Raw genomic sequence first — 19,736 nt, 5'->3', positions numbered from 1 at the left:
ATATCTGGCGCATTGAAAGCAGATGTCTGGCGCATTGAAAGCAGATGACTGGCGCATTGAAAGCAGATGTCTGGCGCTTTGAAAGCAGATATCTGGCACTTTGAAAGCAGATATCTGGCGTATTGAAAGCAGATATCTGGCGCATTGAAAGCAGATGTCTGGCGCATTGAAAGCAGATGACTGGCGCATTGAAAGCAGATGTCTGGCGCTTTGAAAGCAGATATCTGGCACTTTGAAAGCAGATATCTGGCGTATTGAAAGCAGATATCTGGCGCATTGAAAGCAGATATCTGGCGCTTTGAAAGCAGATATCTGGCGCTTTGAAAGCAGATATCTGGCGCATTGAAAGCAGATATCTGGTGCATTGAAAGCAGATGTCTGGCGCATTGAAAGCAGATGACTGGCGTATTGAAAGCAGATGTCTGGCGCATTGAAAGCAGATATCTGGCGCATTGAAAGCAGATATCTGGCGCATTGAAAGGGAAAGGCAGAAAACTGTATAATGGCAGGCTTGTTTGTACACTATTAAACTTGATTCCATTTTATCACTGAGGAGGTATTCTGCAATGATGGGTCAATGAGTCAGCAGCACAATGCTTCACTTCACAAAGCGCTTCACATTAGCACCCAGCAACAAGGTTCAATCGGTGATCTGAGTGAGTAGTAGTCACTAGATGGCCATGCTAGAGAGGACATCAACTGTCAATATCCTCAGAATTCAGTACCTAAGCTATTCCTTCTTTTATTTATTTATTAGGCTTTAGGGATAAGGATTGTGATAAAGTTAGGTCACCGAGTGACATGGATGCTGATGTTGACTGTTGAACTCTCGTTGACCTCTGTGTTTACAGATAAAGGATGCTGTGGGGGGACTGCCAGGCTTTAAGAGTGTGGCTGTGCTGCAGTTCAGGTTAGTCTCTGCTGTAGTGGTGTAGGAGACTGGTCCTGGTCACATCTTGATGTGCCTCAGTTTAACCAACTCCCTTAACTGTCATTGTCATACTATACTGTACGTAAAGGTAAGGCATGACAGCATTAATCTTAAGAGTTAGCTAAAACACACAGATGTGACCAGGCTAGTGGTGTTAGACCATTGGTTTGATAAATTGACCTGACCTTCTCACCTGGTCTTTGTCAAACATCATTTCTTTAGATAAAGTGTGTTTTGTTTATGTTTCATGCAGGCTTCAGAAGGATGCCCAAGGGTGAGTATAGACACTTACCAACAGCCCTGGAGGTGTTCAGTCACTAGGAATCTGACCCTAGATCTGTGGTTAAGAATAACCTTCTCTACACAGAGAGTGTGTGTGTGTGGTTGTCGCTGTCTGAGGGTCACGCGGGATCCATGCTGTGTTTACCTGTGAGCATGTGTGGGAAAGTGTGAGGGTGTGTTGGGTGTTTTTCTTTTGTTTGCTTGGCTTAATGGTGTTATCGCGGTCGCTCACCTGAAAAGCAGGATAAGGCCGGGGCCTGACAGAGAGACAAGCTGCTACCTCACCCTTAACCCAGGAGAGGAGCTAATCTCTGGGCTTTATGCCCACAGCAATCAGCCTCATGGCCTGTCAATGTCACCCACTAGGGGGGTGATGGATTTTTACACCAATAGTGTTAAATGTAACACTTTCAAATCAAATTTTATTGGTCACATACACATGTTTAGCAGATGTTATTGCAGATGTAGCGAAGTGCTTATAGTTCTTTGCAAAAAAAACGTTCTAGGCTAATGATGTAAGAAAAAACAAAAAGGACAAATAAATACTGCAGAATTGCTTCGGAGACAGAAACAGAGCTGCCATGTCTATTGGCGCCATTTTGAACTTAGTTTAACACCATTTGAGATGTTCAATGCTAACAGCCTAAGAGTGTTGGATTCCTAACACCAGACGATGTTTCAAATTCCTACTTATATTTTATTTGAGCTGATGCTTTTACACTTTCTCAGTGTTGGGGAATTAACACCTGTGGTGATACAGTAACTCATTTTGGAGTATTTTAATTATTTGCATATTTACCTGTATCACCCATGACTGTATCACCAATGACTGTTTGGCCGTAACAGGGACATGACTGTTTGGCACCAACAGGGACATGACTGTTTGGCACCAACAGGGACATGACTGTTTGGCACCAACAGGGACATGACTGTTTGGCACCAACAGGGACAAGACTGTTTGGCACCAACAGAGACATGACCGTTTGGCACCAACAGGGACATGCCTGTTTGGCACCAACAGAGACATGACTGTTTGGCCGTAACAGAGACATGACTGTTTGGCCGTAACAGAGACATGACTGTTTGGCAGCAACAGAGACATGACCGTTTGGCACCAACAGGGACATGACCGTTTGGCACCAACAGGGACATGACCGTTTGGCACCAACAGGGACATGACCGTTTGGCACCAACAGGGACATGACCGTTTGGCACCAACAGGGACATGACCGTTTGGCACCAACAGGGACATGACCGTTTGGCACCAACAGGGACATGACCGTTTGGCACCAACAGGGACATGACCGTTTGGCACCAACAGGGACATGACCGTTTGGCACCAACAGAGACATGACCGTTTGGCACCAACAGAGACATGACCGTTTGGCACCAACAGAGACATGACTGTTTGGCACCAACAGAGACATGACTGTTTGGCACCAACAGAGACATGACCGTTTGGCACCAACAGAGACATGACTGTTTGGCACCAACAGAGACATGACTGTTTGGCACCAACAGAGACATGACTGTTTGGCACCAACAGAGACATGACCGTTTGGCACCAACAGGGACATGACCGTTTGGCACCAACAGAGACATGACCGTTTGGCACCAACAGAGACATGACCGTTTGGCACCAACAGAGACATGACCGTTTGGCACCAACAGAGACATGACCGTTTGGCACCAACAGGGACATGACCGTTTGGCACCAACAGGGACATGCCCGTTTGGCACCAACAGGGACATGACCGTTTGGCACCAACAGGGACATGACCGTTTGGCACCAACAGGGACATGACTGTTTGGCACCAACAGGGACATGACTGTTTGGCACCAACAGGGACATGACTGTTTGGCACCAACAGGGACATGACTGTTTGGCACCAACAGGGACATGACTGTTTGGCACCAACAGGGACATGACAGTTTGGCAGCAACAGAGACATGACTGTTTAGCACCAACAGGGACATGACCGTTTGGCACCAACAGGGACATGACCGTTTGGCACCAACAGGGACATGACCGTTTGGCACCAACAGGGACATGACTGTTGAATTCGATGTCTTTCAGTCCTGTAGCCTACACCAATTGAAAACTCGCCACACTTTTTGCCTCAACACACACACACACACACACAAACAATCCTCCGTTTATGCAGTTACATGGGACTTCACTAGGGAAAGCCTTGCTCTCCTCTGAGTGATGATCCCGGGTCACTAGTGTTACAGTATGGAACTAACAGGAACAGAACAGTAAGGTCATCTGCTCGCCTAGTATCTGCAGGTGCAGCACAAGAGTAGAAAGGAACGTAGACTAGTTTCAAGTGTCGTTAAACATTTGGATTCTGAAAGTTGTTGTATCAAGGAGTATTCCTTTTCCAAGTTTGAGCTGACAGCAGGAAAACCGGGATGCGGAGGTGCAGTGAGCTAATTACAGGCACGTGCCTCACCCTGGGCCATGCCAAGCTTGCCGAGAGATCTAGGTCACAGGGAAAAAGAGAAGAGCAGAAAAGGTCTCCCTGAAGACATATGAAGCTGATAGATTGCTTTTCCACATAGCCAGGTTCAACATCCAGAACCTCTTGTGCGTTTTCTTGTTGTGTTTATGACCATATTGATCACTTTGGTGGTTGGTCTGGTTTGATGGAAGTCATGGAAGTTGTAGACGACGCTCCAGGCGGGTGTAAATCTGGTGTAAATCTATAAAACTATCATTTCAGAATAGACTCATATGCTTTTAACAGGTTGGTTAGTAAATCAAAGTACAGTGTTTGGAACTCTACTCCTCCAAGGGAAACTTCTCTCCTCTTAGAGACGCTGTTTCTAGCTAAGCATATTAGATACGGTAGATGAATAAACGTATCAATAAAATAATATATACATTGATAGTCAAATTGGATGATTTGTCAATAGGTGTGTGGGTGGATAGATGTTGATGATGGGTGGAAATATATTGAATAGATTGATCAACAAACAGATGAACTTACTGATGTATCTGTATTGCCATTGCAGGTTGGATGGTGTGGTGGTGGTCTATGCGGTGACAGTGGAGGTGGAAGGGGAGGGGGTGAGCAGTGACCAGCTGGACTACCTGACCCTGCAGTCCAATCTGGTGGAGAACTCCTACAGAGAGGTGAAGGAGAGGAACTACATCACTGAGGCCCAGCACAAGGACAACATTATCAGTGATACAACTCTGGTCCTGGACCCTGACTCACTGCAACTATATACTGGTAAGACATACAACATACAATACACTGTCTGTACATTACCATACAATGCCAAACCACGAGACACAACACTCTGGAACTGTAGCCCAGGGCCGGCTCTAGCGTAAGCGAGATTTGGTTGGCAAAACATTTGACGGTGGAGAGAAACATTTAAGTTTTAAAGTTAATTTCCTTACATTTTCCACATTCTGCCATGGGCCAGAGAGAATGTGTTGTAGTTCTAAAGCAAACTTTCTCAAATTGAATACATTTAGCTATTGGCTAAGAGAAAACGTTGCAATTTCATAACAAATTGCATGTCATTTTATTCATTATGCAATGGGGCATCAACACTTTTTTTTTTACAGTTTTACAGCAAACTTCCTGCAAATCTACCCATTTTTCCTTGGGGATGAGAGCATTTTGTGTCATTTTAAAGCAATTCTACAATTGTTTTAATAATTTATGCCATGATAATATGACATCTGAGTGAGAATGGCACGTGCCTTGTGTGCCCAGTCAGTATTTGGCCATGATTACTGAACGTTTAGAAACTCTTGGTCATGTAGTATATGTGGACACTGTAACTAAGGGGCCTAGCCTGAACCATGAAAAACAACCCCAGACCATTATTCCTCCTCCAACAAACTTTACAGTTGGCGCTATGCAATGAGGCAGGTAACGTTCTCCTGGCATCCGCCAAACCCAAATTTGTCAGTCGGACTACCAGATGGTGAAGAGTGATTCATCACTCCAGAGAACATGTTTCCACGGCTCCAGAGTCCAATGGCGGGGAGCTTTACACCACTTCAGCCGACGCTTGGTATTGCGCATGGTGATCTTAGACTTGTGTGTGGCTGCTCGGCCATGGAAACTCATTTCATAAAGCTCCCAACGAACAGTTCTTGTGCCGACGTTGCTTCCAGAGGCAATTTAGAACTCAGTAGTGAGTTTTGCCATCGAGGACAAATAATGTTTATGCGCTTCAGCACTCGGCGGTCCCGTTCTGTGAGAGTGTGTGGCCTACCACTTCGCGTCTGAGCCGTTGTTGCTCCTAGACGTTTCCACTTCACAATAACAGCACTTAGTGTTGACCAGGACAGAATTTTACAACCGGACTTGTTGGAAAGGTGGCATCCTATGATGGTGCCATGTTGAAAGTCACTGAGCTCTGCAGTATGGGCCATTCTACTACCAATGTTTGTCTATGGAGATTGCATGGCTGTGTGCTCAATTTTATACACCTGTCATCAACGGATGCTCATGAAATAGCCAAGTCCCCTAAATTAAAGGGGTGTCCACATACTGTTGTGCATATATATTGTAGCTACTGTACACTAACTACCAATCAAAAAGTTGTTAGCTGACATGGCTAATTGAGTGACTGTCAGTGACTGACCTAACAAAAGAAAAACTGCTAATGCACAGACAAATTTCTAAATTGCACTTAGTGTATTCTATGATTCTTACTCTCAATAGTAAGTTGAGATCCCGACTGAGTTCCAAATCGATATACAGTGTCTTAGGAAAGTTTTCAGACCCCACGACTTTTTCCCCAAAACATTTACGTTACAGCTTTATTCTGAAATGGATAAACTTCATTATCCTCAGCAATCTGCACACAATAGCCCATAATGACTTGGCAAAGCAGTTTTTTTGAAATTTTTGCAAATGTATTAAAAATTGAGTAGTATTCAGACCCTTTGTTATGAGACTAGAAATTGAGCTCAGGTGCATCCTGTTTCCATTGATCATCCTTGATGTTTCTACAACTTGATTGGAGTCCACCAGTGGTAAATTCAATTGATTGGACATGATTTGGAAAGGTCTATACCTGTTTATATAAGGTCCCACAGTTGACAGTGCATGTCAGAGCAAACACCAAGCCATGAGGTCGATGGAATTGTCCATAGAGCTCCGAGACAGGATTGTGTCGAGGCACAGATCTGGGGAAGGGTACCAATATATTGCTACAGCATTGAAGGTCCCCAAGAACACAGTGGTCTCCATCATTGTTAAATGGAAGAAGTTTGGAACTGCCAAGACTCTTCCTAGAGCTGGCCGCCCGTCCAAACTGAGCAATCGGGGAGAAGGGCCTTGGTCTGGGAGGTGACCAAGAACTTGATGGTCACTCTGACAGAGCTCCAGAGCTCTGTGGAGATGGTTGTCCTTCTGGAAGGTTCTCCCGTCTCTGCAGCACTCCACCAATCAGGTGTTTATGGTAGAGTGGCCAAAAGAAAGCCACTCCTCAGTAAAAGGCACATGACAGCCCGCTTGGAGTCAAAAGGCACCTAAAGGACTCTCAGACCATGAGAAACAAGATTCTCTGGTCTGATGAAACCAAGATTGAACTCTTTTGCCTGAATCCCAAGCCTCACGTCTGGAGGAAACCTGGCACCATCCCTACAATGAAGCATGGTGGTGGCAGCATCATGCTGTGGTTATGTTTTTCAGCGGCAGGGACAGGGAGACTAGCCAGGCCAACCGCTGGGCCAACCGCTGATTGGCCCAGCCAATCAGAATGAGTTTTTTCCCACAAAAGGGCTTTATTACAGACAGAAATTCTTCTCAGTTTCATCAGCTGTCCGGGTGGCTGGTCTCAGACAATCCCGCAGGTGAAGAAGCCGGATGTGGAGGTCCTGGGCTGGCATGGTTACATGTGGCCTGCGGTTGTGAGGCCGTTTGGACCTACTGCCAAATTCTCTAAAACGACATTGGAGGCGGCTTATGGAAGAGCCACGAACATTAAATTCTCCTGCAACAGCTCTGGTGGACATTCCTGCAGTCAGCATGCCAATTGCATGCTCCCTCAAAACTTGAGACATCTGTGGCATTGTTTTGTGTGACAATACAATATATAAGTGTGTGTGTATATAATGTTTTGGGGGTCGGGGGCCCCCTTGCGGCCGAGGATCCTAAGCGACCACTTATGTCTGGAACAAGCCCCGCTGTGGCCAGTCTAACTATGAATTCCATGGGACACACACACACGTGCATGCTCCACACAAACACACACGTGCAAACACCGCTTCAGCGAGTGTGAAATTTAGCTTGTCAGTAAGTAGGTTAGCTCTAACTTCTGGCAGGGTTTCATCCAGCGAATGGAACAAGTTCTACAGTAATGATGACTATACCTTCTCCCTGGGCTATGTTGAATTCTCCCTGGCGGTGTCGTAAAATAATCAGTGTCATTAGTTTCCTGTGTTTCCCTGAAGATGGACTAACTACTGTCAGATGCCTGCCTGGCACAGTGTGTGGTGACTTACAGGCACTGCTTATTAACTCCAAGTTGCAGCCTCCAGGCCTGATGGTAATGCAGTCTTGGCCCACAGTGGCAGGTGTATGGTTATGAGTAGTGTTCCCCTTAGGTAAACACACAGTCAGCACCACCACTGTCAGGACTGGGGAGAGGAAGAGTGGATTTTACAGAATATAGGGAGAGTGGATTTTACAGAAGAGAGGGAGGGTGGATTTTACAGAAGAGAGGGAGAGTGTAGAAATGTAATTCCTCCTGTACATTGAGAGAGAGCGTTTGACTTATTGTGCAGCTGAGTTTGTTGAGAGCCTTTGTTATTGTTTTTAATGATCCTGGAAATCTGAATATTAGGTGTGATTGAATAGGGACTCCAGTGACTCTGTGACAGTATTGACTCTGCGTCCTCTTTCGTTCCACAGTGTCCAGTGTTACGGAGTCCTTTGAGCCCACCCATGGAATACCCGAGGATTACACCAACGGCAGTGTGGTAAGTCAGAGGTCATCTCAACAGCCTTTCACCTCTCCTGTTGGTCCAGAGGTACTTGGACAACAGTGAGATAGGCACAATGTTGAGCATGGATCTTTTAAAAATATCAAACTAAATCTATATAGGTGTTCATTTCAGTGTGGCGTGTGTTAGTGGTGTGTTAGAATGGTGTGTTAGGTAGTGTCTTGCTGAGACAGCTGCGTGGTGGTGTTATCCTGTCCAGTGCTGAGGAAGTACAGGATGAGGGGAAGGCTTTGAGGATTAGCTTGGCTCTTGCTATAGTAATCCACTACTCTTCTGGGGCTAGAGAGAGACGGATAGGGTGAGAGATTCTCAATCCAACTGTGTTTGTGAGGGATAGGTCTAGAACATTTTTAAAGATTGAAGATGAACAGTTTGAATGCAGGACTCTATTATCATTGTTGAATTTTACACGTCTGTCTGATTCTGCCGGTAGTCTAGTAGCTTTAATGTGTGGTGTAGTGGTAATCCGAGCTGGGAGCTCCAGTCTTGGTCTTGGACAGTAACTGGGTCTGCTGGTCTACTTTGCGTGCTAAGGCCCTAAGTGATTAATTTGAGTAATTACATGGACTGGAAGAGGTTGGCAAACTACCAGTCAGTAACTGGCATTTACAGCCAACTGCACACGGCCATAACAGAAGCAGTAGGCATCCAAGCTGCCCAGAACCTACCTTATCTTAGAGTGATATATTTCTCTCCCTCAGACAGAAGCTGGATTTTTTCAATTCAAGTTTTATCATAGTTAGTATTATGCCTTGGAGTAGGTGTCACACCATGTAGGTAGTTAAAACTTGATAACAATACACAGAGCATGTGTGTGTGTCAGTAAATCATTTTTGGCCGTCATTAAGTCATGGAAACCTAAAGTTCCCTAGCCTTGCCATTTTGAAGACGACTGATTTATAATACTATACAGTTCAGGGTTGGGGTCAATTACATGTCCTGAATTGAAATGGAATGCAACCCCAACCTGATGATGTAACAGTTGATGGACTAATGGGTTTCTCCTCTAATGTTTCTGTTGTCCAGGAGGACATTTTGGCTGTTGAGATGACTCCAACCGAAGTTGAAGCACAGGATGTAGCGACGGGGGAGAATGATGTCATTGTTGTAGAGGAGAACATGACCCTCCCCACTGAGGTGACCATCGATGACACAAGCATCGAGGAGGAGGTTCTGCTGTTGGGGAACACCGTGTCTACAGAGAGCCCTTTGTTGGAGGACCTCCCTACAGACCCTACCTCCCCTGAGCAGCCAAAGGGTGCTACGCTCCCCGAGCCTCCTCTGGAGATTGAGGCCTCTGGTTCAGGTCTTAAAGTACTGAAGGACTTGCACTTCCAGCCTGAGGAAGAAGAAGCCATAGAAGAAGAGCCAGCTCCAGAAGAGGAACTGACCATAGAAGAAAAGGTAGTTCCGGAAGAGGTAATCATCGAGGAAGATGTCCAAACAGAGGAAGCAGAAGTGGTGGTCTCCGAGGAAGATAAGGTAGAGGAGGAAGCTGGAGCCTCTGAAGACCTAGAGTACTCCATCATAGAGACGGAGACCATTGAAGAGGTTGAGGAAGAGGCCCCTGCCTTCGTCCCTGTGGAAATGATGGAAGCTCCCGAGCCAGTAGGGGGCCTCGGTGTCCCCGAGAATCCCCTTGCCATTGCGACTCTGCCCCCAGATGAACCTGAAGAGGAGACTAACGTGGTGCTGGCTTATCCAGAAATACCTGAATATGGAGAGGAAATTGAGAGCTTAGAGGGACCAATCATTGAGAAGCCATTAACTAAAGTGGATGCTGTGGAAGTGGAGGAAGAGGTGGCAGAAGAAGTGGTCGTTGAAGTTCCGGACATTTCTGAGATCTCGGAGGAGGACTTGGTAGAAGACGAGATCTTATTGGTCGATGAGGCTGCTCCGGACGCCACCCACACCACCCCTCTCTCTGCGGAGAAAGAGTCACCCTTCACCCGAGTCTCTGATTTCATAGTATTGGAGGAGGTTACAGAGGCCACAGCCCTGGACACAGCCCCAGAACCAGAGGCAGAACAGGAGGACCAAGGGGTCACCCCAGCTCTCATACCCGCCGAGTACCACCCTGATCCCGACATTTCTATCACTCTGGAGGTAATGACCGATGACCGAGAGATGATGTTTGTAGTGTATGTTACTCAGGGCTCTGAGTGACTAGGAAAAACTCCCCTTGTTATAGTACCGTTCAAGCAGGCAGAAATACAGTGGGCACCACGTGTTATAGTACCGTTCAAGCAGGCAGAAATACAGTGGGCACCACGTGTTATAGTACTGTTCAAGCAGGCAGAAATACAGTGGGCACCACGTGTTATAGTACCGTTCAAGCAGGCAGAAATACAGTGGGCACCACGTGTTATAGTACCGTTCAAGCAGGCAGAAATACAGTATGCACCACGTGTTATAGTACCGTTCAAGCAGGCAGAAATACAGTGGGCACCACGTGTTATAGTACCGTTCAAGCAGGCAGAAATACAGTATGCACCACGTGTTATAGTACTGTTCAAGCAGGCAGAAATACAGTGGGCACCACGTGTTATAGTACCGTTCAAGCAGGCAGAAATACAGTGGGCACCACGTGTTATAGTATCGTTCAAGCAGGCAGAAATACAGTGGGCACCACGTGTTATAGTATCGTTCAAGCAGGCAGAAATACAGTGGGCACCACGTGTTATAGTACCGTTCAAGCAGGCAGAAATACAGTGGGCACCACGTGTTATAGTACCGTTCAAGCAGGCAGAAATACAGTGGGCACCACGTGTTATAGTATCGTTCAAGCAGGCAGAAATACAGTGGGCACCACGTGTTATAGTATCGTTCAAGCAGGCAGAAATACAGTGGGCACCACGTGTTATAGTACCGTTCAAGCAGGCAGAAATACAGTGGGCACCACGTGTTATAGTACCGTTCAAGCAGGCAGAAATACAGTGGGCACCACGTGTTATAGTACCGTTCAAGCAGGCAGAAAAACAGTATGCACCACGTGTTATAGTACCGTTCAAGCAGGCAGAAATACAGTGGGCACCACGTGTTGTAGTACCGTTCAAGCAGGCAGAAATACAGTGGGCACCACGTGTTATAGTACCGTTCAAGCAGGCAGAAATACAGTGGGCACCACGTGTTTTGCATCATGTTTTGCATTTCTGCCTGCTTGAACTGCGAATAGCTCAGACACACATGAAAACATTAAATGACCATGGGAATCATATTTGTGCATCTTTGAGCAATAATCTGTTGATTCCTGGGGTCATTTTATGTTTTCATGTGAATGACAGATTGTTCACCGTTCGTTCGCTTGCTATCGGCGCGGTGTGTTATAGGGACCACCCGCCAGTGTCGACTGACGGCCGTCATTTGCAAATCAGTTTACGACCGGCACTCTGTTTAGAGGTGCTAAGTACTCTCGGCCAGCAGTCCTACTAGTCTGTCCATGCCTTTAGTCTAATCATCTGTAAGCACCGACATTTTCTTCTTTTAACATGAATGTTACGAAATGTTGTTTCACACTGACCAGTTGCACCATGAATTGTGTCATGTCTGTTTAACCAGCTGCAGACGATCGACCCTGTGACAGACTATGACCTGGTCCACTTCGGCGGGACAAACCAAACAGAGGAAGGGAGCAGTGGGTACCCTTCTGGAGTGGTAAATGGTACAGACCACAGCATTGCCATGCCAATCAACCCTGGGCGGGCTCTGATGGTGTTCTTCAGGCTGAGGGTCACCAACATGATGTTCTCAGATGACCTCTTCAATAAGAGCTCCGCAGAATACAAGGCCCTAGAACAAAGGTTCCTCGAGCTGGTGAGCTATTCATTTTGATAATTTATTCACCCCATATTTACTTAATATGAAGTGTTGTATGTAGACAGTGCTCACTCTCTCTACCCATCTCTCTCTACCCATCTCTCTCTACCCATCTCTCTCTACCCATCTCTCTCTACCCATCTCTCTCTCTCTCTCTCTTTCTTTTCTTTCTTTTCTTTCTTTCTTTCTTTCTTTCTCTCTTTCTTTCTTTCTTTCTTTCTCTCTTTCTCTCTTTCTCTCTTTCTCTCTTTCTCTCTTTCTCTCTTTCTCTCTCTTGCTAGCTGGTCCCCTACCTCCAGTCCAACCTTACTAACTTCCAGAATCTGGAGATCCTGAACTTCCGGAATGGGAGTATCGTGGTCAACAGCCGGATGAAGTTCGGGAGGCCGATGCCTCGCGGCGTCAACAATGCAGTCTACTTGATCCTGGAAGACTTCGCTAACACAGCCTACCAAACTATGAACCTGGCCATCGACAAGTACTCACTGGATGTAGAGTCAGGTAAGGTTGACAATTACCACATGTTTCACCGGAGACACACGTTTCTGAATTATTCCCACTCTTTGGTTTTTGGGGAGTTACAATGCCTTAACATTAGCATATCTACATGGATTGTAAGTTAAACGCATGGCATAACCAGGAACACAACATCTGTATGGTGTTGACGAGTAGGGGTGTGTGAACTAGAGAACAGATACTACCTTTTCCCTCTTTAGTTTCATGCAAGGAGAAACTATATCATGCTGTGATTCGGGACTAAACGTAAAGTAAATATGCAGAGCAATTCAAATCATTTATTTGTATTGGAACTAGTGAACGGCAATGAACTGGTGAACTTAAACAGAGTCTGCACTTATCCAATGTGCACTTATCAGGAGTTGACTGGAAATGCCCTAACACCTGTGTCCTGTGTGTTGTTGCTAGGTGACCAGGCCAACCCCTGTAAGTTCCAGGCGTGTAATGAGTTTGCCCAGTGCTCTGTGAACCGCTGGTCTAGCGAGGCGGAGTGTGTGTGTAATGCTGGCTACTTCAGCGTGGAAGGTCTGCCCTGTCAGAGCATCTGTGAACTGCAGACAGACTTCTGTATGAACGACGGGAAGTGTGACATCATACCTGGACAGGGGGCCATCTGCAGGTAGGTGTGTGTGTGTGTGTGTGTGTGTGTGTGTGTGTGTGTGAATTTCACTACAATTGATAGAATTTTAATGTCTCTTGAAGGACCAATGCACAATTCCAATAATTGTCCGTACTGTAAAGCCGTCTCAGAAACAACATCATGGAAATTCAGTACGTATAAACAGATGTGTCTGCCAACATGTGTTTCACACCCACCGTCATAAAACAAACAGAACACTCCAGATGTTGTTGACCTCAACACGGCCAACGAGGAAGTTCACACCCTCCATGGAACGCTTAATCCCGGTTCCCACTAACAAGAAATAAACACTAAATGAACTTTTCTCGTGCATTGATGGACTTCAGTGTGTGCGTTTCTGTTATTGCGTTGCACTAACAGTTGTTTCTTATGCTTGTAGGTGTCATTATGTTGAGAATTGCTAGTGTTCTAGGTGTGTATGTGTGGTACTAACAGTTGTTCCTTATGGTTCTAGATGTCGTGTAGGGGAGAACTGGTGGTACCGTGGAGAACACTGTGAGGAGTATGTGTCAGAACCTCTGGTGGTCGGCATAGCGATAGCCTCTGTAGCAGGTTTCCTATTGGTGGCATCTGGTGTGATCTTCTTCCTGGCGAGGACACTACGGGATCAGTACGATAAGGATGAGGCTGAGGACCCCATACGGTGAGTCAACACAACACAACAGCCTCTCAGATGGAGGGTACATCACCTGCTGGATAGTGACTGCCATCCAGTCATATAAGCAGTTAGAGTTGTGTGTGTGTGTACAGTAGGTGTGTTGGTACGTGTACGTGACTGCGTGAGCTTCAGGAGCTGAACAAAGTGTAGGTGTCTCTAACACTGTCAGAAGGCCTGAGGCCTTATATATACTGTATCCCTGGTCAGTACAGTACAGCAGTTTACAGGTGATATGTTAGTAGTAAATACTGCTATAGACTTAACCTGTCTAAATATATTTACTGTAAAAGGACATCCCCTATTTAAGCCTTGATCAGAGATGATTATTTCAGAAGAATACTAAAGTGTCTCCTTTCTCTCTCCCTCATCTATTCTCCCTGGGGACTGAGTTAATCTTTACCCTTTCAAACATACAACGTCCTCTTCCCCACGGCCCTCCAACCTACTCTCACTTACACAAAGGGTTTTGTCCCTATCACTATTACCAGACAGATGTATTTGTCGGTCTCTTCTCTCCTACTAGCAGACCAAGCTTAGATCTCTCTCTCTGCCCCCCAGGCGAGGGGAGAGTATCCCGTCTCTAGAGAGGGCCACTAAGTACAACCCCATGTATGAGAGTGAGGCCACGACGGGCTACAGCCACTACTACCGCCGCTACCCAGAAGCCCCGGTCTACAGCAGCGCCAGCGCCGAGGCCTCCACAGACTTCAGCAGTGAGGAGATACGCCACATCTACGAGAACAGCGAACTGACCAAGGAGGTGTGTGTCTGTGTGTAGGCTGGTGGGGTGGAAGCCAATGTGTGGGATCCCGTTTCGTATTTACCTACTCATTTTCTCAAACGTATCATAAAATTCCTTAATCTAATCTGTCCTGTCTGAATATAGACCTACTGTACCGATTGGACAAAACGTCCGTCTGTCTATCATGTAACCTTTCTCAGCCTGTTAACCCCGCCCACTCTTCTTCCACAGGAAATCCAGGACAGGATACGCATCATCGAACTCTATGCGAAGGACCGGCAGTTTGCAGACTTTGTGCGGCAGCATCAAACGTGAGTGTGGCTCCAATCATTTATTCAGGGCTAACTTGAGATATGAGCGCGCAAATCAGACTTTAGAAACAGAAAAGGATGAAGGCTGGGAATACAATGCCAAGGGACATTTGGCTCCCAGACACATCTAACCAGCTGTCTGCCCCAGAGAGACAGGACACATTAGTGGATACAGACAGTCACTATGTTTGGTCTCAATGTGACTGGCAGCATATGTCTGTGTGAGGGAGGAAAAGCAGTGTGAGGTATTGGGTTGCGTGAGCGTGGTGATTTGGCATGCCATCACTAATTAGAGTCGTATTAGTGGGAATCGTGTGCGTGGGTGTGTGCGTGGGTGGGTGTGTGCGTGGGTGGGTGTGTGCGTGGGTGGGTGGGTGGGTGGGTGTGTGCGTGGGTGGGTGCGGGTGTGTGTGCGTGTCTTGTCTTGTCTGGTCTGTCTGTGTATTGAGTTGCTTGGATTTGCATGGTACAGTTAGTGCCAGGTCTCTGCTGCCTATTACCCACACTGCCCAGTCTAATCAGTGTGTGTTTGTCTTCCACAGTGCCCTGGATACACGCAGACAGAGCACCCTTGATAAACGCAGAGAGAGCACGTCCACGTAGCCCAGTATGGGACACTCAGCTGTATGCTGGACAACAAGGTACCTTATCCTTAACTTTGCTCTTTCCCCGCCCTGCCCTTCCTCCTTTGTCAGTGCCTTCTCTCGATTGGGTGAGCTCTGCTGGAATGGGTGTGGTGGCTGTGGGCATATCTGCTGATCATTGGATGTCTTCCTTTGGGGGAAGACCGGCCCCCCTCCACCTGGAATCATATTCGTTACTTGAAATGATGACAAACAAAACGCAATGCTCTCTAGGATACCTGTTCTTTAGGTAGCAGATAAGACATGATAGAGTATTACATTTGCATTTAATGTCATATCTCACCCAGTTGTTGTTGACGGAAGAATGTAGCACTGTGAAAGTGTAAATATTTATCCCATTGGAATGTTGGATAGGTACTGTAACGTGTGATTATCACTCTGCTAATGTTTGTATGGACTGTTATGGTTAAATAACTGTATGAATTAGAGACTTTTCTTAAAGGGATGGTCTATACCAGGGGTGCACAACTCAGGACCTCAGGCAACTCAGGACCTCAGGCAACTCAGGACCTCAGGCAACTCAGGACCTCAGGCAACTCAGGACCTCAGGCAACTCAGGACCTCAGGCAACTCAGGACCTCAGGCCCTCTGGCAAATCAGGCCCTCTGGCAAATCAGGCCCTCTGGCAACTCAGGCCCTCTGTCAACTTCTGCAGGGACTAAAAGCAGCAGATATTGTTGCCCTCTGGACCAGAGTTGTGCGCCCTTGTTCTATACCCAGTTGGAGATTGAGCTCAGTTGACTGGCCAGTGTCTGTGCTGTTCTGGGTGCTATGGGATCTCTGTTGTCTGAGTTTCTGGCTAGTAGTAAGCCTAGGTAGTGTTCTCCTGAAGTTGGGAGAAGCTAGTTGGATGCACACTGTGGGCAGATCTTAAATCTCAGCCCTCTATGGCTCTGGTGAAAAGTAGTGCACTATATTGGGAATAGGGTGTACTTTGACATTTTAGGAAAAGTGGACAAATGAAGGGCGAATCTTCAATTTTTGTTCAGCTGCAATAATTTTTCCCCTCTTCTTTCCCTCCTTCTCTATCCCTCACTCTCTCTCTACATCAGGAAGGAGTTGGAGTTTGTTTTCTGTAGGGAAAAAAAGTATTACAAGAGAGAGGGAGAGTGGGAGAGGGGGAGAGATTTTGCTGAAGGACCAAAATATAAGTGAAAACACATTTTGAATGGAAACAATCTTCAAGGGGATTTGATCAGGCAGTCTGTTTCCAGATATGTGTTAGAAAACATTCAAGAAAGTACATCAAATGTACATGCGTAAACAACATGTGCTCTGTGGATAAGCAAACTCTTAGCAGCGGCTTTTAAATCAAATAAAAATGAACCAGAAACGTGAAAATGGTCCATTCTGTAACCACTAGTTTGGAAACCATCCTTGCTTTACCCTGTACGTATTTCACATGAAGAGGACTGGTTTCCAGTGAATCCTCAAAGTTGCATTTCCTCCTGCTGTAGGTTTACTTTTCCACATTTGTTTTGACTGTGAATAGTCATAGGAAATCATAAGAATACACAGGTTGAACTCAAATGCCAACATATTCCCTATAGTGCACTACTTGCCTAAAGTAGTGCACTATACAGATTAAAGTGTCCATTTGAGATGTGCCCACAGACATTTAAGATGTTTCCTGATTTAGGTTTACATTTCATGTTATCCTGTCCTTTTCTCTCAGGCTCCTGTATGGCTCCACACAAGCGAGAACACGGGTTACTGTGGTTGAACACAAGCTTACCTTCCACTTATGATATCGTCATGCCTTTTTCAATCTGTGTGTTCGTTTTCATACACATTTTCTGGTGTGCATAAACTGGTTTTCTCAACATTCTCTTCCTTCATCGGGACTCATAGCCAATGGGATGGATCCAGAACGCTGTCATGTAAATACTATCCGAGTATTGTGGTATGTTCTTTACACTAGAATGTCAACGGAATGCGCTTGACATGTTGACATGTTTTGTTGTACAAAATGATGATTATTTTTTAACGTAAGCACTGGTGGATATTTAAACAAATATTACATTACTACTTGCAGTTATGTCAATGTTTATTCTTAAAATGAAGCAATAAATAAAAAGACCCGTTTTCTACTAAATGATTATTCATGCTATGTTTGTTCCAGAAGTCACCTGTCGACATGCTTGGTTAAACAACTTAACTCGAGGATTGCTCATATTTTTTCATGAGGTCTGTGGGAACGTGGTTTGGTTACAGTTTCACTGAGGGTTTCAATTAAGATCACTTTTAGGAGCAGTAAACATTGAACTTGTTCCTTTTTCTGTCCAGCTCCTGTGTCATGTATGGATGTGGATACACTGAGTGTACAAAACATTAAGAACACCTGCTCTTTCCATGACATAGACTGACCCGGTGAATCCAGGTGAAAGTTATGATCCCTTATTGATGTCACCTGTTATATCGACTTTAACCAGTGAAGATGAAGAGGAGGAGACAGATTAAAGAAGGATGTTTAAGCCTTGAGACAATTGAGACATGGATTGTTTAAGTGTGCCATTTCAGAGGGTGAATGGACAAGATAAAAGATTTAAGTGCCTTTGAACGGGGTATGGTAGTAGGTGACAGGTGCACCGATTTGCGTGTTTCAAGAACTACAACGCTGCTGGGTTTTTCACACTCAACAGTTTCCCCATGTGTATCAAGAATGGTCCACCACCCAAAGGCTAACTTGACACAACTGTTGGAAGCATTGGAGTCAACATGGGCCAGCATCCCTGTGGAACGCTTTCGACACCTTGTAGAGTCCATGCCTCAACGAATTGAGGCTGTTCTGAGGGCAAAAGTGTGTGCAACTCAATATTACAAAGGTTTTCTTAATGTTTTGTACACTCAGTGTATACTTAAGCAAAAAGACCGGAGGGGGTGAGGTATATGGCCAATATACCACAACTAATTTTTGTTCTTAGCCACGATGCAACACGGAGTGCCTGGACACAGCCCTTAGCTGTGGTATATTGGCCATATATCACAAACCCCCAAGATGCCTTTTTGCTATTGTGAACTGGTTACTAATGTAAGTAAAGCAGTAAAAATAAATGTTTTGTCATACCCTTGGTATACGGTCTGACATACCATGGCTGTCAGTGTTTAATTTATTGATCCACTATTCGCAATGATGGGTTGATGAGCACTGATAGGCTAGGTGTTTAGCCTCTCTGCTGTAATCCAAAAAACAGATTAGCATAAGGAGCTGTGCTCTGTGGATTAGGCCAGGACTGTTACTAAGAGTGTGTGCCAGTAGTCAACCTGCGTCACACACACACTGCCATTACCAGGGCCCTCCTCTCTTCTGCATGGTTCTTTGTGACATGCGGTCACACTTACACTCACCACAATGCATGCCAAATGCATGGTCTGTACTTTGGTGGAACCTCTACTGAACTTTGGGCATTAGGTTTGTTGGGTCAGTCAATGTGTTTACGTGTTAGTCCAGTGTTAGTGTCCGAGAGAAGTCTTGTAATGAACGTCTTAATCTGTTAAAGGTTAGTGACTGATGCATTGTGACAGCTCACCTCAGGGCACAGAGCGTCCCGCTCTGGAACAGCACAGATCCACACAGTCTACTATGTCACTCTCTCTGGGGGATCGTTTTGATTGTCCAAAAAACAATGTAATCGATCACAATCCAGGGATACTTGACTTGTGTTCTTATTTTATTTTGGGCACAGTGAGAGGAGGGAAGACAGAACCACAAAGAGAAGGGGGGTTCATATGGGGATGGGTAGTTTCCAAACTGGATTATCATGGTTCACCCCCGCATTTGGAAATGGTTTAGCCATGTGAGTGTCATTTGGAGGCTATTTGCCTTTAGCCCCTTTCCCTGCTAATGCCAATTTACTGTTAACATAATTCATGAGCATACAGCCTCCAAACAACAAAACTCAGGAAAACATACGAAGGGAAAAAGTGTGATAATAGTGCAATATCGTCATGAAGACCTCAACTTGGCTGTATGGATAGTGACTCACCTTGGATCAGATGCATGGAACGCAGATGACTTAATAACAGTTGTAGACATTATGCCTTCCCCGCCCTGTCATAGGCACACACACACAGCTAGACCGCTCCACTACACCTGTCATCCCTGTGGGACTTCTCCATGACGACAGTGTGTGTGAGGTTGTGTGTGTTTACATCATTAGTCTGACTAAACACACTGTGAGCTCCTCCAGATGGCTCAGTCTGGGCTCTGTTCT

At 45.7% G+C, this 19,736-nt stretch overlaps 1 protein-coding gene across 1 annotated transcript in view; it reads left to right on the top strand.

Moving 5' to 3' along the window:
* The window catches only part of impg2a (interphotoreceptor matrix proteoglycan 2a), a 28,622-nt gene extending 11,023 nt beyond the window's left edge, over nt 1-17,599 (top strand). The window contains exons 8-20 of the mRNA XM_090216424.1: nt 852-910; nt 1,185-1,205; nt 4,232-4,452; nt 8,104-8,171; nt 9,222-10,301; nt 11,754-12,008; nt 12,293-12,512; nt 12,936-13,146; nt 13,622-13,810; nt 14,384-14,585; nt 14,799-14,878; nt 15,421-15,519; nt 17,198-17,599. Of these exons, the coding sequence (XP_090072550.1) occupies nt 852-910; nt 1,185-1,205; nt 4,232-4,452; nt 8,104-8,171; nt 9,222-10,301; nt 11,754-12,008; nt 12,293-12,512; nt 12,936-13,146; nt 13,622-13,810; nt 14,384-14,585; nt 14,799-14,878; nt 15,421-15,481 (2,667 nt within the window). The 3' untranslated portion in view covers nt 15,482-15,519; nt 17,198-17,599. The remainder of the gene's footprint in view (nt 1-851; nt 911-1,184; nt 1,206-4,231; nt 4,453-8,103; nt 8,172-9,221; nt 10,302-11,753; nt 12,009-12,292; nt 12,513-12,935; nt 13,147-13,621; nt 13,811-14,383; nt 14,586-14,798; nt 14,879-15,420; nt 15,520-17,197) is intronic.
* Nucleotides 17,600-19,736: the final 2,137 nt, after the last annotated feature.

This window comes from Oncorhynchus mykiss, chromosome 22 (assembly GCF_057628025.1).
Source record: "Oncorhynchus mykiss isolate SJ-2025 chromosome 22, ASM5762802v1, whole genome shotgun sequence".
Taxonomy (NCBI): Eukaryota; Metazoa; Chordata; class Actinopteri; order Salmoniformes; family Salmonidae; genus Oncorhynchus; species Oncorhynchus mykiss.
The sequence above is the reverse complement of the archived record's forward strand: the minus strand, read 5'-3'. Positions and strand labels throughout refer to the sequence as shown.